We start from the raw sequence: 24,431 nt of genomic DNA, 5'->3' as shown, positions 1-24,431 counted from the left end.
CATCCTGTGTGCTTCCCTTTCACTTCCCTGCACCCCTGCTCACCCCAAGAATCCCTTGTCCCCACATCTCCCTCCATTCCAGTCCCATATCCCTCTTTTCTGGCTGTTTGGGGCTTTATTTCCACTGGTACCACCAGAGCAGAGGGGTCTCCTGTGCCCCTCATTGTGTACTCTGCCTTGAGAAGGTCCACAACAACTCCCTAATCCTAAGTCCTTGAGCTGGGACGATCCTGGTTTCTCCTGCTCTATGATCCCAGTCTCCTTTGCCCCACGATATCAGTGTCCTTTGCCCTGTGTTCCCAGTTTCTCCTGCTCCATGATCCCAAGTTTCCTTTGCCCCATGATCCCAGCTTCCTTCGCTCCATGCTGCGCCATCTGCGGGGCTGGTTGTGCCGGTAAAGGGATACCCATTCCTGCTAGGCTGTCCTAGCTGAATTCCACGGGGATTTCCCCGAGTGGGCAGATGGAGAGAACAGGACGAGGCAGCTGAGATAAAGACAGTTCAACAGGGAATGGGAACCATCCCTAATGCCCGCCTCCAGGGACTGTGCCGGGCCTGAGGGGTCGGGGCCAGCGCCGAGCCCGTCAAAGGCAGAGCCGGGCTTTGTAGTGAATCCAAGTGTCTGGGCCGCTCCAGCTTCGAGACCGTTCGGCAGCCGTGGCCCGAGCTGCTCCAGAAACGGGACGGAGAGCGCCGGAGGCTCGGGAAGCGCTGGAGGAGCGGGAGCCTCCGCGCCGGCACCGCAGCCGCGCGCCTCCGCCATGAACACGCGCTTCCGCCCCTTCCCGCCCCACCAATCACCGCGCAGCACGGCCGCGCTCCGCTCAATCAGCGACGCTTCTCTCTCTTTCTTCCCGCCCCCTCGCCTTTTGCAGGACTCCCACCAATGAGAAGCCCGTCCGCCGTGGCTCGCTCCGCCCACGACGCGCCGCCGTACGCGCATGCGCAGTGCCCGCGGGGGCGAGCAGGGGTCAGGACGGCGGAGGGCCCTTGGGGCAGGTGAGGTGCGAGGGGGGCCCGGGGGGCGGCCCGGGGGGACCGGGGGCGGCTCGGGGCTACGGTCACCCCCGGTGGCGTGTAGTGGCCGCCCAAATCCCGCCTGGGGCAGAGGGGGCGGCCCGGACATTGCGCTGCCCTCCGCCGCCATCCTCTCCGAGGAACACGCACGGGCGGAGCGGGGACTTGGGGGGGTGACAGGAAGGATCGGTCCCGCGGGGGGCCTCAGGTGAGTGCGGGGCGACGGCGGGGGAGGACCGTGGGGACGGGGATGGGGAGACACGTGGTCCCTTGGAGGGGGCAGGACATCAGGGCCCCTGGATCCTCAGCGGTGGGATGGGGAGGGGACACCTGGGTGTCCCTGAGGGGTGCGGCGTGGATGCTCGGGTCCCTTGGGGGAACAGCTGGGTCCCTTATAGGGGGTGGACAGGACACTTGGGGGATGCACTTGGGTGCCTGGGTGCCTTGAGAGGGGTTGGCAGAGGAAATGGGATGCTTAGATCCATGGGGGGAAGCACTGGGGGTTCCTTGTGGACCGTTGGGACAGGAGTGCCTGGGGGTCTGGGTCTCTTTGGGTGGAGGAGTGGGAATCAGGGTGCCAGTGCCCCCCATGGGAAGTGGGGGAACGCTGGCTGCCCCAGTCCCTTACTTGTACTTGCTGAGGTTTCTTCTGCCCCCCAGGACCAGCCATGGCAGCGCTGCGACTGCTGTACCAGGCTGCCCGTGCAGGTGAGGCCACCCAGGTATCCCCAAACCTCCTGAACCCCCAAACCCCATCGTGGCCCTGCTGACCCTCCTGTCCCTCCCCAGGTCCCCTGGCCCCACTGGGCTCCCTGCGCCCGCTCAGCACGAGCACCCCCAGGGACTGTTACAGTGAGTACAGCCATGCCACCCCCCTGGGGGCCCAGCTCCCACCCCGGGGTTCTGCAGGGTGGGCACAGCTCCCCTCTTCCCGCAGAGTACGTCAACATCCGGGAGCCAGCCATGGACATGCGATCCATCACCGACCGCGCCGCCCAGACCCTGCTCTGGACTGAGCTCGTCCGAGGTGAGACCCCGCTCACCCTCCTCATTTGTGGGGTGATTCTCCCCTTCCCAAATATGCCATAACCCCTCTTTCTCCCCCGCAGGCCTGGCCATGACCCTGAGCTACCTTTTCCGTGAGCCGGCCACCATCAATTACCCGTTTGAGAAGGGCCCGCTGAGCCCGCGGTTCCGCGGGGAGCACGCGCTGCGCCGGTACCCGTCCGGGGAGGAGCGCTGCATCGCCTGCAAGCTCTGCGAGGCCGTGTGCCCGGCACAGGTGAGACTTCCTCCCCCTCCTCCTCCTCCTCCTCACCCGGGGCTCTGGCTGTGACGGTGTCCCCGTGCCAGGCCATCACCATCGAGGCCGAGCCCCGCGCTGACGGCAGCCGCCGCACCACGCGCTACGACATCGACATGACCAAGTGCATCTACTGCGGCTTCTGCCAGGAGGCCTGTCCTGTGGATGCCATTGTGGAGGTGAGTGGGGCCTGCAGGAGGGACTGCAGGGACTCCCCTGTCCTGCCACGGTGACCCCAAGGGTGACCCCGTCCCACCCTGGCAGGGCCCCAACTTCGAGTTCTCGACGGAGACGCACGAGGAGCTGCTCTACAACAAGGAGAAGCTGCTCAACAACGGTGACAAGTGGGAGGCCGAGATTGCAGCCAACATCCAGGCTGATTACCTGTACCGGTGACGGCCCCACCTGCCCCCCAAATAAAGTGTTTGGGGGTTCTCCCCCTCTGCTGGCACTCTGGGTGCTAGCCCCTTCCCATAACTCTGTGTCTTTTCCTTTCCAGTGCTGGGGGCAGAGCCCCTGACCCCTGGGGGACCCCACCTGGATGTGGGCTTGTGTTTTGGGGAGGAGGATGCCGGTCCTGGGGGTGCTGGCACCAGTGCTGGGATAGGGGGTGATTTGCAGAGAACGGTGTGGGAGGTGGAAGGGGGGGAGATAAGGATGGAGGAACAGTGCTGGGGGGGATTTAGGAATCTGAGAGGGTCATTTCCAGCTTCTGAGGGCAGCCAGGGTGGGATGGCCTGGTGATCCTGGCAAGGGGGGTTCACAGTGGCACTTGTGTGAGGGTCCCAGTAATGCCTGTGAGCCGGGTGATCCCAGCAGAGGGTCCTGATAGCCCCAGTGGGGGAGCCACTGGATGGGTGTCCCAGTGATGCTGGTGTGTGGGTACCAGTGTGGGGTGCCTGGCAAATCTGTGGTCTCACAGTGGTACCAGTGTGGGGGTCCCAGTGATCCCAGCAGAGAGATCCCAGTGCTACCAGTTGTTAGGACTTGTCCCTCGAAGGTGAGAGTAACATGGGCAGATTAGGGTGAAAGGACTCTTAATGATTGGTGTTTATAAGTATATATGTGTAGGTTTTATTTAGGTGGCAATGGAAAGCAGGTATGTGGGTGTTTTGGTCATTATTATCTACAGTAATACAGCTACATGAAAGCATAAAAAATGTTACTTTAAAGAAATGTCTTAAGGGAAAAGAGAAAAAAAAGAACTGAAATATAAGGTTAAAAACAAATCACCCCTGACAGATCTTGTGACTTGGTTGTTGCAATAGTTGTCCCTTGGTCGAAGTGATGGTCTAGATCTGTCAGCGGTGGGGGAAGAAGCCCACAAAACACAAAGTCTGATGGGTTAAAATGCAGTGAGGCTCGGGGGGAATGCCCAGGTTTCAGTCCTCTGGTGAAAGGTCTCAGAAGTGAGTTTCGGAGCTCGGGGCTCTTTGATGCTCAGTGATCTCTTTTCAGCTGCCTCTCACGGCGGCGCAGTTCAGCCTTCCTTCCTCCGGAGGGGAAGCATTAGAACTGAGCCAGTTGTGCAATGGAGAGCCAGAGCGTGACGAGAAGGCCGATTGCGCCTTGCAGGATGCAGGCAGTGATAGTTCACCCCCTTAGTGACATGCAGACTGGGCAGTAGCACCCCAAACCTCTTCTCTCCAGGGATGTCAGTCTGGCCCCAGCAAAGCACCCTGGCTCCGGCACAAATGGGGGTTGTTTGGAGTAATTACTGACAGTCCGGTCTCACACCAGTGCGGGGGTCCTGCTGATTCTCGCGGGCGGTTTTCCGGCTCCGGGAAATGTTTCCCATTTCCGTCCTCCTCGGGGGATGTTGCGGGGGTCCTGTCCCCGAGGGGCCCCTCCCCAGGCGGTGCGCTGTGTTCCGGGGAACGGGTTTGCCGGGGGGCGGCGGGGCCGGGCCGGCCGGTCCCTCCCCGGGGCCGGGCTCTTCCTGGGGAAGAGGAAGTGCTGGATCCCGGCCGAGCCCGGCGCGGGGGGGCACAGCCGGGTGGCTCCGGAGAGGGTCCGGCCCGGGGCGGTCCCGGGGCGGGGAATGCGCCGGCCCTGACTCAGAGGCAGCTGAATGGGGCAGGGGAAGGGGGGGTTTCGAAAGTACTTTGCCAGCCGGGTGCCGGGCACAGCCGCGTGTGCCTGAGCGGGCCGGCTTCCCACGGTCGCAGCCCGGTTCCGTCTCCGCAGCCGCCGAGACAGCGAGGCGACCTCTGCCCTGTTGTTCCCCTTTCCCGCCCTCACGCCTGAGGAAGCTCTCAGTGTCCCATCCTCATCCCACCCCATTCCCTCCTGTTCCGTTCTGTCCCATCCCCAGGTGTGTGCGCTGACGCCTCCGCAGCCCGGGCCGGACCGGGCGTCTCGGGGGTGCCATGGGGTCCCTGTTCCGCAGCGAGGAGGTTTGCTTGGCCCAGCTCTTCCTGCAGTCGGCTTCTGCCTACAGCTGCATCAGCGAGCTGGGGGAGCGCGGGCTGCTGGAGTTCAGAGACGTGAGTAGGGCTGGGGGCGTCTTGGGGTGTCTGGGGTGCAGGGGGTTCGGCTGAGTGGGCCTGGGTGCTCTGGGTTTAGGGTGCTCTGTGTGCAGAGGGTTTGGTCTGCTCTGGTTTGGGGTGCGTCTTCTAGGGTGCCGTGGGAACAGGGAAGTTGGTCAGGCTGGGTTTGGTGCCTGGGCTGCTTGTTCCCCCGGGGTGCTGAACCCCCCAGTGCAGTGTGGGGCCATGCCTTGACTGTACCTCCGCAGCTGAACCCCAAAGTGAGCCCCTTCCAGCGGCGCTTCGTGGGCGAGGTGCGGCGCTGCGAGGAGATGGAGAAAACCTTCAGTGAGTGCCGCGGCCTGACTTTGGGGGGGCTTCTCAGGGGACCGCCCGGCTCGGCCCCTCAGTGAGACCGTGTCCCCCCGTTCTCCAGCCTTCCTGCAGCAGGAGCTGCGCGCCGCGGGGCGGGTGCCGGGGCCGTGTCCCGAGAGCCCGCGGGCGCCGGCGGCGCGGGAAGCGCTGCGGGTGCAGGAGCAGTCGGAGCAGCTGGCGCAGGAGCTGCGGGAGGTCAGCCGGAACCACGCGTCCCTGCGCGGCCGCCTGCGGGACCTGCGGCAGTGCCTGCACGTCCTGCGCGAGGGACAGCGCTTCACCAGCCAGCCGGTGGGTCCGGGGGTCCCCGCCCGCCTGGGGGTGCTGCCTTGTGCCTCAGTTTCCCCCGGGCTCATCCCTCTGCTCCGCATCGCCGCAGGCCCCCCTGGGCACCCCGCCGCGGCCGCCGGCGCTCTCGGAGCGTGAGCCCATCCTCGACCCCTCCGTGCACCAGCACCTCGAGCGCAAGATCAGGTGAGAGGGGGAACGCTGTGGGGCGGGGGTGGAGAGGGGCTCTGGGGCAGTGGTGTGGCCGTGGGGCAGCTGGGAAACTGCGGGATACGGCTTGGAGATGACCTTTGGGGCAGCGGTGCAGCCACAGGGCGGTTTGCCTATCCCAGCACTCCTGCTGTGTCTCTGCAGCTTTGTGGCCGGCGTCATCCACCCGTGGCGAGTGACGGCCTTCGAGCGGCTACTGTGGCGCGCCTGCCGCGGGTACCTGGTGGCCTCCTTCGTGGAGATGCCCGAGCCAATGGAGGACCCGGCCACGGTGAGGCAGCACCTGGGGGCGGGCTGGCACGGCTGTGGGGGCTGGGACACCAGAGTGACATGGATTGTGCTGTCCCCAGGGCGAGAGCATCACCTGGGTCATCTTCCTCATCTCCTACTGGGGCGAGCAGATTGGGCAGAAGATCCGCAAGATCTCGGACTGGTGAGTGGCCGTGTATTCTCCACAGGGAGGTTTATTTAGTAACACCCACTCTGGACCCTGCTGTGGGCCCGGGCTGGGCAGCCCTGACACCCCTGACACGGCGATGTCCCTCTGTCCCAGCTTCCACTGCCAGGTGTATACGTACCCGGAGAGCGAGGCCAGCAGGACGGAGGCCATTACCAGGCTGCATGGGCAGATCCAGGAGCTCAGCGTGGTGAGCTGGGTGCCATGAGGGGATGTGGGGGCCACGCTTGGATTGCCATCCCTGACACAGGTGCCCGCAGACGCTGGAGGAGACGGAGAAGTACCTGGCGGAGGTGCTGGACAGGGTGGCGCAGGTGCTGCCCACCTGGCGCGTGCAGGTGCAGAAGATGAAGGCCATCTACCTCGTCCTCAACCAGTGCAGCTTCGATGTCACCAAGAAGTGCCTCATCGCCGAGGTCTGGTGCCCCGTGCGGGACCTCACCCAAGTGCAGGAAGCCCTGCGCCAGGGATCTGTGAGTGGCTCTGTGTCCCCATGTCCTTGCATCAGGGATTGTTCAGTCTATCCATGTTCTTGTTCTGGGGTTGCTCAGTTGTCCTTGTGTCAGGGGTTGCTCTGTGTTCCCATGTCCTTGTGCCTGGGTTTCTTGGTGTCCCACGTTTTCATGTCAGGGGTTTGTTGGTGTCCCCATGTCCTCATGCCAGGGCTTGTTCTGTGTCTCCATGTCCTTTTTGTGGGGTTGCTCAGTGTCCCCATGTCTTCATGCCAGACGTTGCTTGGTGTCCCCATGTCCCCTCATCATGATGGAGCATGTGCCAGGCTCAGGGGGATTGTGGGGTGGGTGCCAAGACCAAGCTGCGGGTGCTGGTGCCAGGAAGGGGGGTGTTGTGGGCTGGGTGCCAGGGGCAGGCTCCACATGCGGGGCAGGGGAGTGCCAGGGGTGCCAGGATCAAGTTCTGGGTGCTGTTCCCGCAGTACCAGAGCGGCTCCAGCGTGGAGTGCTTTGTGCAGCGCGTCCCCACCTCGGAGAGCCCCCCCACCCTCATCCGCACCAACAAGTTCACTGCCGGCTTCCAGAGCATCGTGGACGCCTACGGGGTGGCCAGTTACCAGGAGGTGAACCCCGGTAAGGCCAGCTGGCACCCCCTGAGCCCAGGGCTGAGAGGGGACGCCTCGTGTAATGCAGTCCCTGTGTCCCACAGCACCCTACGCCATCATCACCTTCCCCTTCATCTTCGCCATCATGTTTGGGGACGTGGGGCACGGGCTGCTCATGTTCCTCTTTGCGCTCTGGATGGTGCTGTACGAGGACAGCCCCCGCCTGCGGCAGGGCACCAACGAGGTGGGGGCACCAGGGAGGGGTGGCATGCAGTTACAGACATGGGATGGCGTGGGGGAGTGGAGCGGGGTTGCAGGTGTGGGACATGGTTGGGGACGTGGGATGGGACGGGATGATACAGGATGGGGCTGGTGGCTCGGAACAGGGTCAGTATGGGTCAGGGTGGTGCTGTGGGAAGGGAGTGGTGTGGGGCAGGGGAGGTAGTGTGGGACATGGGAGCTGTGTTTGCCCCCCTAGATCTGGCTGATGTTCTTTGAGGGGCGCTACCTCATCTTGCTCATGGGCGCCTTCTCCATCTACACTGGGTTCATCTACAACGAGTGCTTCAGCAAAGCCACTGCCATCTTCCCCTCTGCCTGGAGCGTGGCCACCATGGCCAACCACTCCTCCTGGAGGTGGGGTCCCACCCCCGTGCCCCCTGCCTGGGTCCCCCTCTCCCTGCTTGCACTGACATCCCTTGCTCTGCCCCCAGCCCTGCGTACCTCGCCACCCACCCCTCGCTCACCCTGGACCCCAATGTCACCGGTGTCTTCCAAGGGCCATATCCATTTGGGATCGACCCAGTGAGTGTCCCATGGGGATGACAGCGAGGTGGGACCCTCTGTGGGGTGGTGCAGAGTCTCACCCACCTTGTTTGTGACAGATCTGGAGCTTGGCCACCAACCACCTCAACTTCCTCAACTCCTTCAAGATGAAGATGTCAGTGGTGCTGGGCATCGTGCACATGGGCTTCGGCGTCGTGCTGGGGGTCTTCAATCACGTGTGAGTCCCTGGTCTGCACCCATGGCCTCTGGTCATGCCAAGGGGGCTGGGATTGGACTCACCTGGGTGGGATGGGGTGGCAGCTGGGGTCCTGTACCCCTGCACCTCAGTGAGTGCCAAGGATGTGCATGGGTGGGAAGGGACAGGCTGAGCACGGCCAATGTCCTCCCACCCAGGCACTTCCAGCAGCGGCACCGGCTGGTCTTGGAGTTCCTCCCAGAGATGATTTTCCTCCTGGCTCTTTTTGGCTACCTGGTCTTCCTCGTCTTCTACAAGTGGATCAAGTTCAGTGCTGCTGAGTCCATGGTGGCCCCCAGCATCCTCATCCACTTCATCGACATGTTCCTCTTCACCTCCAATGCCGAGAACCTCCCGCTCTACCCGGGGCAGGTACCACCCACTGCCCTGGCAGACACCTACTCCCTACCCTGACTGGGAGAGCAGGAATCAGGAGTGGGGGTAGACCCCAAAATGCTGTCCTTGTGCCCCAGGTGCCAGTGCAGATGGTGCTGGTGGTGCTGGCGCTGGCGTCGGTGCCCGTCCTGCTCCTGGGGACGCCGCTGTACCAGTGGTGCCGGCAGGGTGCCCGGAGGAAGGTAAGGCCGGGGGCCATGGGGGGCTCCGTGGGGGTCACAAGGAAGTCTCACTGTGGGTGCTGTCCTGGTGCAGCCGCTGGCCACGGGGGAACAGGAGCCGCTGCTGGAGGGGCAGAAGGCTGGGAACTCTGTCAATGCCACCACGGAGGACGTGGAGAGCGGAGGGCACAGCCCTGACGCCAAGGTGAGGGGCATCCAGGCGGGTTTTGGTGGTGGGATGAGGGTGTCTATGCTCCCAGCTGATGTCCCATGTCCCCTCCCTCCATGCAGCACTTGGACTTTGCCGAAATCTTCATGCATCAGGCGATCCACACCATTGAGTACTGCCTGGGCTGCGTCTCCAACACCGCGTCCTACCTGCGGCTCTGGGCGCTCAGCCTGGCACACGCCCGTGAGTCCCCTTGGTACCCCCTGTCCCACTCAGAGCCAGGCAGACCCTCACTCCCCCCTCCTGCTCTTGTCCCTCCTTTCCCAGAGCTCTCGGAGGTCCTGTGGACCATGGTGATGCGGAATGGCTTCGTGGGGCTGAGCTACGTGGGCGGCGTGGTGCTGGTGCCCGTCTTTGCCGCCTTCGCCGTGCTGACTGTGGCCATCCTGCTGGTGATGGAGGGGCTCTCTGCCTTCCTCCACGCCCTGCGCCTGCACTGGTGAGCCCCCAAAGCTGATGGGTTCCTGGGTGGGTCTGGGGGGGACGTGACAGGCCCCCCAGAGCACTCCTCAACCCCCTCTCCTTGCCAGGGTGGAGTTCCAGAATAAATTCTACGTGGGTGCCGGGTACAAGCTGTGCCCCTTCGCCTTTGCCCCGGACACCTGGGAATAGCCGTGCCAAGGGGATTCCAGGGGCTTTGAACATCGGCTGTGCCCCAAATTCCCCCCCACTGGACCCCTGGAGTCTCCTTGGTGGTGAATAAAGCCATCCCTGTGCCTCCCCCCAGCTCTGCGTTGCCATTGCTTGGGTAGGAGGTGCAGGGGGTGCTTGGGGGTGCCCCCCGTCACTGCTGGCCGTAGCCAAAGGCTGGGGCTGCGGTGGGGCCGTAGGTGCTGAGCTGGGGGAAGGCGGGCAGGGGGTAGGGCAGGGTGCGGGGTTTGGCTCCCACACAGACACCAGGGGGGCAGGTGAGGGGCTGGAAGGTGGGGGCAGGGAGCTCGGGGAAACTGGGGGGTACTGCTGGCGGTTGGGGGGCAGCAGCCAGAGCCCCGTGGCTGCGTGGAGCCCCTGCAGGGGGGAGAGGCAGCAGCAGGGGCTCAGTCCCCCCTGCAGCCCCCCTACCTTTCTCCTGCTTCTCGGGCCCCGGGGGTAGCGGGGTGGCCCGGGCACGGGGCATTGCCCCCAGCAGGGACCCTGCCGGCACCCCACACCTGCAAGAGACGTGGGGTGGGGGCTCAGGGAGGTGACATCCTCACCATGGTGGGGGGACAATGTCCAGGCGTGCCTTACCATGGCTCGGGGTCGCCGTCCCGAAATCCCTTGGCAAAGGGGTTGCTGGCGATCTTCAGCTGGGTGATCTGCGGAGGGGAGCGGGGTCAGGGAATCCCTGGGAGGGGCCCCAGTTTCCGTCTGGCTGGTGCTCACCCGGTGGTTCTGGTAGGCTGTCACTGCCATGAACTGGGTCTCGGGGAAGCTGAAGGACTTGAAGTTCTGGTGGGCGAAGCGCTCGCTGTCGCGCCGTGGGTCCACAAAGACGACGTGGAAGCGGGGCTGGTAGCGGTGCATGGAGTTGAGGATGATCTGGGGTGGGAAAGAGGAGGTGGCAGGAGCCCCCCAGGCAGGGATGCATTGTGTGTCCCCACCACCTAGCCCACAGCAGGGTCCTCACATGGCCATTGTCGTCCAGGAGGTTGTTGGTCAGCTTGAGCTTGTCGAAGGACACGATCTGCCGCATCCACTGGGCGCCCTTGGCAGGGGAGTCGGGGTGGAAGTGGACGCGGCCAGGAGCTGCCGGCTCGGCCCGGCCCGCTGCCAGCCAGGATGAGCTGTGGAAGGCATATCTGCAGGGCAGGGAGGGGCTCAGCACCCCCAGATCTCATCCCCTGCCCCCACTGCCCCATCCCCACCTGTATCTCTTGTCATCCAGCGGGATGAAATCCATGAGCAGGACATAGTCGGCCAACGGATCCAGCCCCGAAAGCTTCACCTGAAAGGTTGGGAACATCCTCCTGCACAGGGAGGGGGGTGGGAAGGGGGTGCGCCCCCCACCTTTGCAGCCCCCCAGGCCACTCCGGTTCCCACCTGCCTGCCTTGGTGACGATCATCTCGGTGCCCAGGCGGTTGAACTCCTCCCAGAGGCTGCCCATCTCCAGCCGTGCCGCGGCGTGGCACACGTGCCGGTTCTTGCCGCCGGCCCCCGGCCCCTCGCCAGCCCACCCGAGGCCGGGGGTGCATGGAGACCCCTCAGCCGGGCCCCCCAGGAACGCTGCAGAGGGTTGAAGGGGTGTTGGTCGGGGGGAGCAAAGCCCATGCAAGGCCACCCCATCACACCCTCCCTCCATGGAGATGGTGGCAGGATCAGGGTCTCCTGTCCCCTACCACAGTGAGATTTTATCCCCGTCCCCCCACACCCCAAACCGCTGCAGAACCCCACCACTGGGTGCAGGGGCTGTTGTCGTGGGTGGGTTTTACCTGCCATGGGTGTGGTGGCAGGGCAGGCGGTGTCCATGGCTCTGTTCCCCGGCATGGTGGCGGTGGGACCCTGCCAAAGCCCCCTCCCAGCGCAGCGCCGCCTCTGCAGTGTCCCTGCAGCCTGCCGGGGGTTTTATGGCCCAGCTCGGGGATGGAGAGGCGGGGGCTGGAGCCGAGGTGGTCCTTGGGGGCTGGAGCACGGCCCCCTTGCCCAGCGTGCCTTCACGCCTTGACGTGGTGATGATGGACGGGAGGTGAGCGGTGGCACCGCTGGGAGCACCCCCAGTCCCCAAACAGGGCTTGGGATGCCCCGGGCTGGGCAGGGACATCTTTCTTGGGGTGTTCTTGTCCCTCCATATCACAGATCTGAGCGGGGGGAGGTGGGGGCTCCCCCAGGCAAAGCCCCTCTCGGTATGTGGCCGTCACCACCTGATATTGAAACCACGGTGAGGTGTTGAGGCATTGGCAAAGATCCACTGCTCCAGCAGAGCCTCTGCAGCTCTGGAGGGAGGAACGAGCTTCCCCCTCCCCATAATGCCCCCAAGGTGGGTCCAGTCTCTGCCCTGGTGCTGGGACCCCTGTGCCCCTCGTTGCAGCGACAGCAGGAGATGGATGGGGACCAGCAGGCGCCGCGGGGCTGAGGGCTCTTTGTGGGAGGTGACAGATACTGGGATGGGGCAGACAGCAGGAAAAGCAGAGGGATTGCTCCAGAGCCCCCCTACTCCCCTCCAAACTGCACTGGAGCCATGGATGCTGTCTCATAGCACACCATGGAGTGTGTCTTAGAGGGATGAGGGATGCTGAGGCTTTGGGAGAGGGTCGGGAGGAGCAGGGGATGTCCTTGTGGGGATGCTGATGGCTTTCTGTATCTGTTGGTGTTCCAGTGACAGCAGCACTGGCCAGAACTCCCTCCCTGCTCTGCACAGAGCTGGACATTTTCTCCAACTGGGACTCAGCCTTTTGTCCAGCCTTCTGTCCAGCACTTGAACATCGTAACACAGAGGGGACCCTGTGGGGCAGCCAAGGGGGCAGCCCAGGCAGCTCCTGCATTTGGGACCAGGGCCAGGACTGGTGTGAAGTGGGGAGGCACCACCTCCCCAGGTTCCCCCACATCCCCCACACGTGTCCATGCCCTGCAGGGCCGGCTCAGCCCCATCCATCTCCTGCTGTCAGCCGGGCCTGGCTGCGGGGCCGCTATCGAGCGCCAGATGAGGAGGTGTGAGAGAGGCAGGGCTGACAGCGGGCAGCAGGATGGAGGGGGCTCAGCCCTGGGCCGGATCACACCTGCCAGGGCTCATCCGCAGCTCCTGGAGCTCCTGGGTGGAACTGGGTGAGCTTTAAGGTCCTTTCCAGTCCGAGCCATTCCAGGATTCTCCAGCTGGTGAAGATGCAGGTGAGTCTCCTAAACGCCATGTTGAAGCATGTGGTACAAAACGGCTTTTCGAAATGAACTTTTTTGGTCCCAAATGGGAGCCAGAAAAAATGTCAAAAAAGGTAAGCAGTGAATCCTTCTCACGGGGAATAACTGCCCCAGACAGCAGGACAGGCTGGACAGAGCTGTGGAGGTTGTGGTGGCCACGAGGATGGAGCAGGAGAGGAGCGTTGGCACACAGTCAGATGACTCCCTGCAATGAGCCTCTGACTCAGCTGGAATGGGGAAGTGAAAGCTGCTTGGGGGGCAGTGAGGGCAGAAGAGGAATTGGCCCTGTTTCGCAGGGAGCGGTGAGCAGCCGGCACGGCGGGGTCAAGAGGGAAGTGAGAAGGCGGGAAGTGGCAATGCTCATTTCTGAACCAGGAACACGTGTGTCTGTTAGGTAAGAGTGGGCAACTCTTGAGCAGCAGTTGGCTATTTATTTTATTTATTGATTTTTATGGTTTTTTTCTTTAATTTTTAAAGCCCTGATTGAGAAAAGAGAATTTTAGCAGGTAAAGTTGTACCCTGGAAGTGTCCAAAGCTGCCTTGGCCAGAGCTTGGAGCACCCTGGTCTAGTAAAAGGTGTCCCTGCCCATGGCAGGGGATGGAACTGGATGATCTTTAAGATCCCTTCCAATCCAAACAATTCCAAGTTCCATTTGCTCTACGGAATGTATAGTATGAAAGAAAATTTATAATTGCTAAGATAAAGCAATAATTTCTTTTAATATGTCCATTACTTAATGTTTTTCCCTTCTCATGTATAATGAATAAAGGATATATTTTACAAATATAATTATGTATAATTAAAAGGTAATGTAGAAATAGAGAAGAATTTTAAACATCTTTCAAACTCAAGTCTCCAACAAACCAGTTTGGTTTTGCTTCACTTCTGCTGACACCAGTGTGCACGTGAGCGGCATCGCTCCCTCTCTGCGGGCATCCATTCCAATGTGCCGTGGGGATCCCAGCCCTAAAACCCCAGCATGGATCCCAAGGCCTCTGGGGAAGGCTCATTCTCTTTTCAGGTGTTTCAGAGAGCCTTTGGCAGCTGCTCATGTGGGGAAGGTGTGAAAGTTAAAATCTTCCAGCTATGTTAAAGGATGGAAGAGTTCAGGTGAGACCAATGGGGCTTGAGGACTTCAGCTCCAGGACCTGTATCTTGACTCAAGCTGCCATTAACCTAAGGGTGGCACTTTAAGTGGGTTTGGGACAATTTTTTGCTGGATGGGAGCGGTCATAAATTGGATTAGGAGGGGGGTGGTTTTCCTTGAAGCTGCAACATGGATGAACTTGCAATCAGGAATGCTGGTCTCATTTTAATTGACCCAAATTGATTGGAAATCACTTCAGCAGTGTCTGTTGTCCATTTAATGCAACACTAATTAACGTGGAAAATTAAGGCATGGTGTTATTGTATTTGTTATTGTATTTTTTTGTCTCTAAATAAGAACATCTCCCTCCCTCCTGCAAAATCTCATCCCTTCCAGGGACAGGGCATGGCAATTCTCTGGCCCTGGCACAGATGTCCAAGGCCAGCTTGGACAGGGCTTGGAGCAGCCTGGGAGAGTGGAAGGTGCCCTTACTCATGGCAGGGGTGGAACAAAATCAGCTTTAGGATCCTTCCAACCCATTCCATTCCAGGATTCCATAATTCCTTGTGCTGGATTCAGGCACACCCGGCTCCTTCGATGCCACCAAACCTCCTGCTGTTGTCCAAACCTCCCTCTCCATCTCCCCTCCAGTGTGTCTCTTCCCACCCAGGCAGGGCTGACTTTCCACCCCAGCTGCAGTTTTCTGATTATTCCTGCTCCCAGGTTTCAGGACTTGAGTCATCTCAGCCCATCTCATCCTCTCTCTTTGTGGGCTTTGAATGAGTCACCACAGGTTCCCCTGATGGAGACAACAATGTGCTTGGGGGGCTTTGACTAATCTGATCTATTTAAAACATTTTTTTATGGAAAAATAGCACAGATTTCTCCACTTGCTGCCTGATGGTGAAGGGTGGCAGGGTGACACAGTCACATGGGAAATGCAGGATTTATTCAGAGCAGGCACGCTCCGGGCACAGGCTGAAGAGTCAATTTGAGCCTCAAGGGCTTAAATTCAGACTATAATCAACACCAGGAAGTGTAAAAACAATTTACAGCAGCAGAAGAGTTCCTGAAGGGTTTTCCCTTTATCCCATTTTGCAGTTGGAACACTTCTCCAAATCCTGGGCTGTCTCCCAACTCCTGAATCTTGATTTCCTACATCAATTCTTTTTAATTCCCTGCGATGCCTAGAGATCAGTTACATATTCCAAGAGATAAATTTGTAGATATATAATTATGTATTTCTAAGAAAAAATACTTTATATATATTAAGAAATTATATATAAACATTTTCTTAATATGTAAAATGAAATAAATATATTGAATTTATTTTTATACATTTGTTAGTATATAAAATAATGTAAAAATTACAAATATATGTATATATTTGTATATATGTATATATATATATATACATATGTATATATGTATATAGAAGTAGGAAATCAACCCTCAAGTTTCCATTTAACTTTCTGAAACTGATTGAACTTTATTTATTTATCAGTACAGGTCTCCTCTCAAGGAGCTGCTTCCAGAGTAACCAATTCCCAAACCATCCCAGGATTCTGTGTCACCATGTGTGGGTCTCACTGGGACATGGCACATCCTCTTGTGGGCTACCCTGAGCATGTTGATCCATCTAATTCTACTTGAGATGTCACAGCATATGAAAACTGTTCCAGCTGCGCCTGGGAGCAGAGAGGAGCCAAAATCTTCCTCCAGGTATGTTTGTATTGGGTGTAGGGAAGAAATCCTTCCCTGGGAGGGCGGTGACACAGAGGAGCCGTGGCTGTCCCTGGATCCTGGCAGTGTCCAAGGGCAGGCTGGATGGGCTGATCCTGGTGACTCCTAGTACAGCCCGTTGGAAGGTGCTCTACTGCCCTGCACAAGGATCTAATGGAATTTGAGTAGGAAAGCAGGTGCCACATTGGAGATCCTTACCCCAGGAGGGCAGGGATGAATATTCCACACCAGCCTCTCTCAGCAGGGATGAAATCTGATCCTGCTTTTTAACTGAATTCATTTCCATTCTGTGTCTCCCATCCTTCCACCAAGCAAAGGTTCGTTGAGTAAGAAAAAGCGAGGCTGAGCTTGGATTAATCAAACCATTGGAGTAGGATTTCTGACAGGGCAGATTTCCAGGTCCAGGCAGGTGGAGGCTGCCCCCGGGGAGGACTCGGCCCCCAAACCGCTCGATTTTCATTATCTGTGACAGCTCCAGCACCATCCTGGTGTCCCCTTCCCTCCAGCATCTCCTCGTGGGTGATGAAAAGCAGCTCTAAATCCTCATTACAGCACCAGGAGACCAGACACATGGTGTGTGGGACATCTGAAATGGGATGTCAGGTTCTGGGGATGAGGCTCAGCCCTTCAGCCAAGGTTTATCCAATAATGATGATTTCCAGGTTTGGATCCATTTGGCAGGAGCCTGCGGTGCTTACCCTCGGTTTACTCTCTGGTGTAACTCTGTCAAGCCATGATTAATGTTATCCACGAGAAAAATCAATGTTTATTTATTCTATCTGTCACAGAGTGGGATTTTAGGAGCTGTTGATCTCTCCCTGGTGAGCGGCAAGACAGAGCCTGAATTTATCTTTTTATCTCTAAATGAAGAATCACATCTAGAGCACAGTGAGGTGAGACAAAGTCCGGCGCTTACTCCTAGTGCTTTCACCTAGACAAGCTCTTCCTGGGACAGGGGGAGCAGGTATTTATTCCTCAAGTGCTCAGCCTGGACTGGGAACACTCAGAAAGCAAGGAAAATTTTCATTTTTCCAGCAGGTACTGGGAAAATCCTGGACTTCCATGCACGAATGGCTGGAGGAGCACTAAGAGGAAGCCTTGCAATTTCCCGATGATCTGTCCTGGTGCGGTATTTCCCTCTTTTAATGCCCCAAAAATTCCCCTTTTCCAGCGGCTCCGCCCGGGGCTCAGCGCGGCTGGCGGCGCGCTCGTGCTGCCCTCTGCGGGCGGAGCGCGGTACTGCACCCAGGGGGCTCGGGGCGGAATGCGCCTCACGGCAGTGCGCATGCGCAGTCCGGCCGTGCAGAGGTGGGGGGGGTAATCCCGGCTGTGCCTCAGTGCTGCCGCCGTGTGGGAGCGCCCGGCACTGCAGGCGCCGTCCCCGGCCTGGGGGGAAAAGGGGAAGGGGACGGGTCTGGGAGAGCGGGGGGAGGTTCCTGCGATCGAATTCGGTTCGGAAAGCACCGCAAAGCGCATCTAAACTCTTGCTTTCCGATTCTGCAGCAGAGAACGCGTCTGACTCCTCAGCCTCACGGACATTGTCAGTACTTTCCGTGGTGCTGTCCGGGATTGTCCGGGAATGGGAACGGCTGGTGGGAGCTTGGGCAGAGCACCTGGAAACCAGGTAAAATCAGAAATGGGATTGTTCTGCCTGCTGCAGGGAGTGCGTTGCTTTTCAAGGTGTTCCTCTGATCTGTGTCACAGTAGCTTCCTAAAGTTGGAGTGATTTCCTAGCAGGGAACTTGACTTGGAAGCTGCCTTCTGAACTTTTGTCCACATTTATTTTATCTCCCAAATGAAGGTGCATAGAGAAGTAGAGGTGGGGCGTTCCTAACAAAAGAACATCCCAGTCCATTGGTGGTAGAGGGCTTAAAATTAAAGTGTGAGTGGATGTGCCTTTAGGACACTTCTAATTCCTTAGTATATAAATGGAATTGAAATGAAATATCCAAATCCTGAGAAACTTGTGTGAACTCCAGAGCCTCTGCAAGTGTTTTACAGCCAGGGAGGGAGACAAGAGTCTGGAGTCTCTCCCCAAAAACTGGCTGCTGTTTGCTTCACCGGGCATAGGAATGACTGTGGATTCCCTGGGGCTGTCCGTATGGAGAAAGGTTTATTTATGTGCCCTGGGTTTATTCAGGGTCTCTTCACAATGATGGAAACTGATTTCATTGAAATGCCAGAGGTGCCCAATGCTTTCCCCAGGCAGAGCTCAGAGCCAGCCCTGTGGGAAGGGGTTTAATGCCCATTTTCCCCATCCCTCCAGGCAGCAGCAATGGAGCACTTGAGCCAGACATGGCCAAGGTGCCCAGTGCTGGCAGGAGGCAAATCCAGGGATTGGACAGTGGGAGTTTGCACTGCTCCTGGAATCCCAGGCCTGGAGCTGTGCTTCAGAGAGACCAGGAGATGCTGCCTCACTCAAACCTTGTTTAAAGCTCAGCAGCCTCCCTGTTCCCTTGGCATTATTGCTGCTCCCTTTGCTGCTCTTCCTTATTATTATTAATTATTGATGTCATTGTTACTGTTGTTACTATTGTTACTGTTGTTACTATTGTTGCTGTTATTACTATTGTTGTTACTATTGTTACTGTTGTTACAGTAATAGTAATAACAGTAACTATAGTAAACTCCCACTCCATGTCTTGCACAGCCCTTTCCTTCCCAGAGGTGCTGCTTCAGGAAAGCCCCTCCAGCCTGGGAAGGAGCTCCTGGCTCCAGACACGTTCCCCGTGCCCAGGAGCAGCAGGACCTGTGCTGTTCCCAGCAGGTGAGGCAGAGGTGCCTTTCCTTCCTTCCCTGCTGCACTTTGGCTTTTTGAGGGGTCTCTGGGGGTCTGAGGGAGAAGTTCTTTGTCACTCCAGGGCAGAATTAGCCCTGGTCCCACTGAAAGCAGGAGGGATCATTTTATCCCTGTTTTTGGATACACATTTTGTGTTTTCTCTCTGTTGCTGACACCGTGTGGTGAAGCAGCAGCTCCCAAATTTTCAGTGCTGCTCCCTGGAAGAGTTTTCATTTGTAGAACCATGAATTCCCTGCTGGAATCCAGTCACAGCCCCCAGATCAATGTGCACTTTAAGGTCTTACACCCTGACCAGGACAAGTTCCTGTTTCTAGACATGGAAAATGGGGGGAAACTCAGACTGGAGTGGGGCCAGGATGCAGAATGGGGCAGTGAGGCAGCGTGCTCAGCCCAGGCTGGGGCTGGCACAGGGGCTGTCCCCTGCTGGATGACACCTGTGTGGAACAGATCCTTCTCTTCCTTTGTCCAAAGTCCAATGGCAAAGGATTCAGGAACTCAAAAGTGGGGCCTGGAATGAAAATGGTTTTGTTAAAATTAGGCAAAGAATGTGATAAGAAAAAATGGGCATCTTTTTTATGTATTAGAATAGTAGGGAATAAAATGTTGACAAGGGGCACTTTTATTCAGTGTCACCTTTCCTTTTTTATGGAGTGAGCAATCAGAACAGAAGTAGGAAAGCCAGGAGCCTTTGATTTCCAGAGTGGACCTAATTTCCATTTTCTCCTCTCTTTCAGGACAGGAAAAACCACTTAACTCATCCCATCTTTGCCCAGAGCTTTGGAGTTTGAGCAGCCAAACCCAACGGGCTCCAGCTGCACTGGAGGGTCCCTGGTCCTGCCGTGGTGTGGGGTGAGTCCCCAGCTGTCCCCAGAGTGTCACAAACCCAGAGGGATCTGCCCTGGTTTCAGGCTGTCCCTGCAGTCCCCAACGCCTGAGACCCAGAGAGAGCCCTGTCCAAAGGGGCTCTGTCACCTTTGTCCCCTTGCCAGGAATGGTGGCAGCCCCGGGAGCAGCTGGGAGCTGGGGCAGTGTCTGGGGCTGATCCAGGGCAGGGCAGGGCTGACCCTGGGGGGGTTGGCCCCCCACGCTGAGCTCAGGCAGGATCAGGGGCACAGATGCTGCATTTTGTGCACCCTGAGAGTTTCTGTCCCCCCCGGGCATTTCCTGCGGGGCTGGGGCAGCGCAGGGAGCAGAATTAACCCTGCAGCTGCCGTGGCCATTGCTGGCCTTGGTCTCTCTGCTGTGCCATCCCACCGTGGCCATTTGCTGCTGCCACTGCCACTGCCACCCCCTGGGGCTGTGTCCTCCTGGCAGCCCTTCCCAGCCCCTACAGGAGCTCCAGTGGTGCCTCTGGGCCTGTTGGGAGGGTTTGCTGGGAATGGGCCTCACCCCTGGGAGGATCCTTTTGTTCCAGAGCAGACTCCAGAGCTTTTGGGCTGCTCAGCTTCAGGGTTGGATTGCAGAAGTGCCTGAAAGGAAGAAGAACAATGAGGTTTGTGCAAGTGGTGCATTCAGACCCCACCTGGCAGCCTGTGCTCTGTGTGGGAGGTTGTTGTGCGCTGGCACTGCAGGGAATGAATGTCCCCTTCCCAGTTCAGCCCAGCAGATCCCAAAGGCTCTTACAGGAATATTTACCCTTTCCTTCCCTGGGTGATAATTTCATCTCCACCTGCTGTGAGCCATTCCTTGAGTTCTCCTGGAGAAAACCTCACAGCAGAGGAGTTTGCAAAGAGCCCAGAGCTGTGTTTGGAGCAGAGAGGGCTGAGAGCTGCATCTGCCTGTGCTGCCCCAGCCTGGCAACATCCCCATGGAACAGCCTGGGCAGAGGGGATTGGATGGAGCCAAATCCCTTCATGCAAGAGGTTTTCTCCTGTGCAGATCAGGCATGGGCAGGCAGTGAACTTTGGAAATCAGCTGATTTCCCCAGAAAGCATCACTCCCATCAGCATGAGTGACAGGACCTGTGCCCACTGCTCAGGAGTCACCCAGCCAAAATCAAGGGCAAAGGTTGGTTTGGGTCTGAGAACTTGAAATAACTTTGAAAGAGAAGAAATAACCTTTTTCTTCTTTTCTTTCTTTCAGATGCTGGAATTGCCTCTGTGGATGTGCACTGAGCTCTCACTGCAGGGAACTGCCAGGCCTTAATGGTGGTGAGTTCATGTTCTTCTCACTGGGAATTGGAAATGATTATTAATTAGTAATTGCAGAAATGTTTTCTGAAACCTTTCCCCTTTGCTGGTAGATCTTCTCTCTCTGGCTTTGAATTTACAGAATTCCCTGCTGTCCTTTGCCCTGCCCAAATTCCTTGCAGCTCCTAACAGGGAAAACCTGGGGTAACTCAGAGGGGACAGAGGTGACATTTTTAGCTGAAAACCTGGGGCAGTTGAGAGGGGACACAAGAACTGTTTGTGTAGGAAAATGTGAGGATGTCAAGGGCAGCAAGGTGACATTTCTGAGGGAAAAGCTGAGGTGATGTTTAGGGGAGAGAATGCAAATTTTTGGAGCAGAAAAGAGCTAATCAATATTGTACAGGAAGGAAAATTTTGGGGGTAAAACTCGATGCAATCTGTAGGGGACAGAATGAATGTATTGGAGTAAAAATGAGGTACTCAGTAGTAGACAAGGAAAATTTTGGAGGCAAAACTTGACAAAATCTCAAGAATAGAGAATGAACACTTGGAGGGAAAAATGAGGTGATGAGTACTGAGCATACAGTTGGGAAAACTTGGGGGATAAATCTGAGATAATCTCTAGGGGAGAGCATGAACATGCTGAGGTAATGTGAGGGAATGAGTTGTAGGCAGATGGGGAAATTTTTGGGCAAAAATTATATGAAATAATCTGTAGAGTGAACATTTTGAAGTAAAAATTAGGTACACATGGAAAATTTTGGGGGTAAATCTTGACAAAAGCTACATGATAGAAACTAAATAATACTGAAGGAAAAATGAGGGAATCAGTGGACAGGTAGGGGAATTTTGGGGAGCAAAACTTGAAATAATCTTAAGGTTGAGAATTACTATTTTCAGGTCAAAATGAGGTAAGTTATGGACAGGTAAGGAAAATTTTGGGAGTAAAACTGGAGTAATCTCAAGGGAGAGAGTGAACACTGACATAAACTGAGGCAGTCACTGGGGGCAGGCAAGGAAATTTTGGGGGTAAAATTTGGGAAGATCTGTAGGGCAGAGAATTAACATCTTGAGGTAGAAATGATCAGTGGTCAACATTAGGTAGAATTTGGGGGGCAAACCCTGAGGTAATTATGTAGGAACAATAAGTGGTTTTGGAAAAAAAAATGTTCATTCTGTCCCCTATGTAATTTGTAGGGGACAGAATGAACATTTTGGGGATAAGAGACATAACCTGTGTTGTTTTAGTTTTAAAATCTAGTTGGTAAATAGGGGACAAAATGGTTATTTTGTAATAAAATCTGAGTTAATCTGTAGAGGAAACAATGGATATTTTGAGGTGAAAAGGAGGTTATCAGTACTGGGCAGGGAGGGAAAACTGGGGGCTAAAATGTGAGATTATCTCTAGGAGAGAGCAGGAACATCCTGAGGTGAACTGAGGGAATTGCTGTGGACAGGTGGGTGAATGTGGGGATAAAACTTGAGGGATTTGCCATGGCAGAAAATGAGCATTTTGAGGTAAAAATGAGGTACTCACTCAGTGGTGGAGAGGTAGGGGAAATTTCAGGGGTAAAATCTGGGGTGATCTGTAGCAGAGAGGATGCACTTGATGGGGTAAACTGAGGTAACCAGTTATGGACAGGTAAGGAAATTACTGAGGGGTAAAAACTGAAAGCATCTGTAGGGTAAAGAATGAAAATATTGAGGTGGAAATGAGGAAATAGGGGAGTGCACAGGTAGGGAAAATAATGGGAATAAAGCTTGTGGTAATCCCCAGATTAGAGAAAGAATGCTTTCTTGTAAAAAGTGAGGAAATCAGAAAGGGACAGACAGGGAAAATTTTGAGGGGGAAATCTCAGGTAATCTCCAGGTGAGGGAAGGACTGTTTTGAGGTAACTCTGGACTCCCTGTGTCCTCCTGTCCTGGCAGCAGCTGGTGGGGAAGGGAGAAGAGGCCTCAGGCTGGAGAGGGGCAGGAGAAAGGCCCTGTGGGCAGAGGAACCCCCTGGTGTCACCAGGGCACCTGTGGGGAACAGAATGGACACTCTGGGAGCAAATGGAGGTGACTGGATTGTCCCTTTGGGGGATGCTGGCATTTAGATCATCCCACCCATTTGGCTGCTGAAATTTCCCAGCCCAGGGCTTTGGCTGACAGGGCAGCTCAAAGCCCAGATTTGGGGTTTAGCTTTGCTGTTTAGATGAATTATAGCTATAGCCCTGAATTCCCTGCTGGAATAACCTCCCAGTGCCTCCTGCAGCATGGGTATCCATGGATATCCTCCTGCAGCATGGATATTCCCACACAGAGCTGCCTATTGAACACCAGCTGTGCCAGGAGCCAGCAGAGGCTCCAAGGAAGCTCAGTGGGATCAGTACAAGGACAGGCTGATATTCCATAGCATTTGCCATTTATAACCCTTGGCTATTTATTCATCCCCCATGTCCCCGGGGGCATTGACAGAGTTCCCTGCAATTCCATGGGCTCCACCCCTGTGCTCGGGCTCCCGCTGATGTTTTACAGCAGCCGAGGTCGGGAGTGGCCTCTGGGAGTTCTTTTCCCTGAGGAGAGGGATGCACATCCCTGCCTTCAGGGCACCTGCAGCGTGACCCACCTGTGCAAGCTTCCCAGCAGTTCCAGCTGGCTCCCTAAAAACTCCAAACTTCATCCAAACAAAACTTCATCTAACTCTAACCTTTTGTTTTAGGGCGCCTCCGAGGGCCTTGCTTGGGATTGAATTTCTGTGAGGGGAATTCCCTTGGCTTTAAGGCTGCTGCTGGAGGATGTCCCCAGGCTGGAAGGGAAGGGACTGGAGCGGCTGGGACACCCCTGGTGGCTGTGTGGGAGCTCCAGGAGGTGGCACCGGGAATTGCTGTCTGAGCTCTCTGCAGACCCAGCGTGCAGCACTCCCGGGCAATGGCAGCTGTTCCTGGGGTGTTTTTGGGGTGTCAGGGGGCTCTGTCCGGGCTGCAGCAGCTCCGGGGCCCGTTCAGAGCAGCCCCTGGCCCAGGAGCCGCGGGCAGCCCTTGGTCCGTGCCCATCCCAGCGCTGCCCGGGCATCCCAGCGCCCGCCCCGGGTGTGCCTGGCACGCTGCCCGCACGGGCAGGACACTGAGGCGCAGCTCCTGCCCGGCCCGCACCGAGGACAGGAGGGGCCGGTTCCCTCCCGGGGCTCGGCCTCCTCCCGCCCCGCGTTCCCGGCCGGCCGGGACACGCGGAGGGAGCGCCGAGGGACATTCCCGGCAGGGAGCAGCAGTGCCCGAGGGCTCCGGGCAGCGCCGGGCCTGAGAAGCAGCGCCGGGCTCAGCCCCGCCGTGATTCGGGGCTGTGAGCGCTCACCTGCAGGAAACGCCCCTCGGCAGGCGAGACCAGCCCTGACACTGCAGGAGAGCTTCGGCCTGGGACCAAGGGAGCCCTCAGGACTGGCCTTGCTCGTTTCTCCCTGGAAAGGGACACGGCATCAGCACCTTTACAGCCATCAGGGAAATGCTGAAAAAGACAGAAAACCAGGATTATGGGAAGAGTTTTGTGCTGTTGTGTCAGATGCCAGCCAGTTCTACCCTAGAGCCATTCCAGAGGCTGGTGTGCAAAGCAGCGTTAGCAGAACATGTGCTGATTTGCATGGGAATTCCCTTGCTGGCAGCAGCCATTCCCATCCCAGGCAGGACCTTTCTCGTGACCCTGAGATTGGCTCAGGTGCTTGGAGCAGGGTGCTGAGAAGGCCAGGATTCCAAGTTTAATGCCCACATGGGCCAGTCCCCTACCATCGTTTGACTTGACGATCCTCGGGGCTCTTTCTAAGAATATCCTGTGCTCTAGAAATAAAGAATAAGCAGTTTTCACTGGCTTTTTAAACCCA

General features: G+C 57.1%; 4 protein-coding genes across 7 annotated transcripts; 3 read left to right on the top strand and 1 right to left on the bottom strand.

Annotated features, from left to right (window-relative positions):
- The first annotated feature begins 926 nt into the window (after positions 1 to 926).
- On the top strand, positions 927 to 2,798 carry NDUFS8 (NADH:ubiquinone oxidoreductase core subunit S8). 2 transcript variants are annotated; one of them, XM_059474695.1, is made up of 7 exons: positions 927 to 1,000; positions 1,679 to 1,726; positions 1,808 to 1,870; positions 1,956 to 2,045; positions 2,128 to 2,300; positions 2,372 to 2,500; positions 2,586 to 2,798. In XM_059474695.1, the coding sequence occupies exons 1-7, from the start codon at positions 943 to 945 to the stop codon at positions 2,715 to 2,717; spliced, it is 693 nt and encodes a 230-aa protein (XP_059330678.1). In that variant the 5' UTR covers positions 927 to 942; the 3' UTR covers positions 2,718 to 2,798. The 2 variants fall into 2 exon arrangements, with proteins under 2 accessions (XP_059330678.1, XP_059330680.1); XM_059474697.1 differs by having other exon boundaries at positions 973 to 1,005.
- A 1,609-nt stretch (positions 2,799 to 4,407) lies between these two features.
- Positions 4,408 to 9,705, top strand: TCIRG1 (T cell immune regulator 1, ATPase H+ transporting V0 subunit a3). The gene is made up of 19 exons (XM_059473877.1): positions 4,408 to 4,807; positions 5,059 to 5,137; positions 5,226 to 5,455; positions 5,544 to 5,638; positions 5,807 to 5,933; positions 6,013 to 6,095; positions 6,216 to 6,309; positions 6,380 to 6,592; positions 7,054 to 7,204; positions 7,281 to 7,420; positions 7,655 to 7,812; positions 7,890 to 7,980; positions 8,061 to 8,179; positions 8,356 to 8,569; positions 8,671 to 8,775; positions 8,849 to 8,959; positions 9,046 to 9,166; positions 9,251 to 9,422; positions 9,514 to 9,705. The coding sequence occupies exons 1-19, from the start codon at positions 4,691 to 4,693 to the stop codon at positions 9,593 to 9,595; spliced, it is 2,502 nt and encodes an 833-aa protein (XP_059329860.1). The 5' UTR covers positions 4,408 to 4,690; the 3' UTR covers positions 9,596 to 9,705.
- Positions 9,706 to 9,767: 62 nt separating this feature from the next.
- TBX10 (T-box transcription factor 10) lies at positions 9,768 to 11,450 on the bottom strand. The gene is made up of 8 exons (XM_059473927.1): positions 11,396 to 11,450; positions 11,006 to 11,189; positions 10,831 to 10,932; positions 10,593 to 10,764; positions 10,349 to 10,504; positions 10,214 to 10,281; positions 10,046 to 10,134; positions 9,768 to 9,991 (listed from the first exon to the last, which is right to left on the bottom strand). Exons 1-8 carry the CDS (start codon positions 11,448 to 11,450, stop codon positions 9,768 to 9,770), a joined length of 1,050 nt encoding a protein of 349 aa, XP_059329910.1.
- A 5,229-nt stretch (positions 11,451 to 16,679) lies between these two features.
- On the top strand, positions 16,680 to 24,431 carry LOC132074648 (uncharacterized). 3 transcript variants are annotated; one of them, XM_059474596.1, is made up of 6 exons: positions 16,685 to 16,770; positions 17,150 to 17,270; positions 18,297 to 18,413; positions 19,181 to 19,295; positions 20,529 to 20,596; positions 23,280 to 24,431. In XM_059474596.1, exon 6 carries the CDS (start codon positions 23,356 to 23,358, stop codon positions 24,310 to 24,312), a length of 957 nt encoding a protein of 318 aa, XP_059330579.1. In that variant the 5' UTR covers positions 16,685 to 16,770; positions 17,150 to 17,270; positions 18,297 to 18,413; positions 19,181 to 19,295; positions 20,529 to 20,596; positions 23,280 to 23,355; the 3' UTR covers positions 24,313 to 24,431. The 3 variants fall into 3 exon arrangements, with proteins under 3 accessions (XP_059330580.1, XP_059330578.1, XP_059330579.1); XM_059474597.1 differs by lacking the exon at positions 18,297 to 18,413 and having other exon boundaries at positions 16,680 to 16,770; positions 20,529 to 20,593; XM_059474595.1 differs by lacking the exon at positions 18,297 to 18,413 and having other exon boundaries at positions 16,680 to 16,770.

Source organism: Ammospiza nelsoni, chromosome 6 (genome assembly GCF_027579445.1).
Source record: "Ammospiza nelsoni isolate bAmmNel1 chromosome 6, bAmmNel1.pri, whole genome shotgun sequence".
NCBI classification, from domain to species: domain Eukaryota; kingdom Metazoa; phylum Chordata; class Aves; order Passeriformes; family Passerellidae; genus Ammospiza; species Ammospiza nelsoni.
The sequence above is the reverse complement of the archived record's forward strand: the minus strand, read 5'-3'. Positions and strand labels throughout refer to the sequence as shown.

Excerpts from the sequence above, each read along its gene's own strand:
- NDUFS8 (XM_059474695.1), top strand. The coding sequence starts at position 943 with ATGCGCAGTGCCCGCGGGGGCGAGCAGGGGTCAGGACGGCGGAGGGCC. Across the intron at positions 1,001-1,678 it reads GCGGAGGGCCCTTGGGGCAG|GACCAGCCATGGCAGCGCTG; the intron begins GTGAGGTGCGAG and ends TCTGCCCCCCAG. Across the intron at positions 2,301-2,371 it reads AGGCCGTGTGCCCGGCACAG|GCCATCACCATCGAGGCCGA; the intron begins GTGAGACTTCCT and ends TCCCCGTGCCAG.
- TCIRG1 (XM_059473877.1), top strand. The coding sequence starts at position 4,691 with ATGGGGTCCCTGTTCCGCAGCGAGGAGGTTTGCTTGGCCCAGCTCTTC. Across the intron at positions 8,180-8,355 it reads CTGGGGGTCTTCAATCACGT|GCACTTCCAGCAGCGGCACC; the intron begins GTGAGTCCCTGG and ends CCTCCCACCCAG. Across the intron at positions 9,167-9,250 it reads GCTCAGCCTGGCACACGCCC|AGCTCTCGGAGGTCCTGTGG; the intron begins GTGAGTCCCCTT and ends CTCCTTTCCCAG.
- TBX10 (XM_059473927.1), bottom strand. The coding sequence starts at position 11,450 with ATGCCGGGGAACAGAGCCATGGACACCGCCTGCCCTGCCACCACACCC. Across the intron at positions 11,190-11,395 it reads TGCCACCACACCCATGGCAG|CGTTCCTGGGGGGCCCGGCT; the intron begins GTAAAACCCACC and ends AACCCTCTGCAG. Across the intron at positions 10,282-10,348 it reads CAGCCTACCAGAACCACCGG|ATCACCCAGCTGAAGATCGC; the intron begins GTGAGCACCAGC and ends TCCCCTCCGCAG.
- LOC132074648 (XM_059474597.1), top strand. The coding sequence starts at position 23,356 with ATGTCCCCAGGCTGGAAGGGAAGGGACTGGAGCGGCTGGGACACCCCT.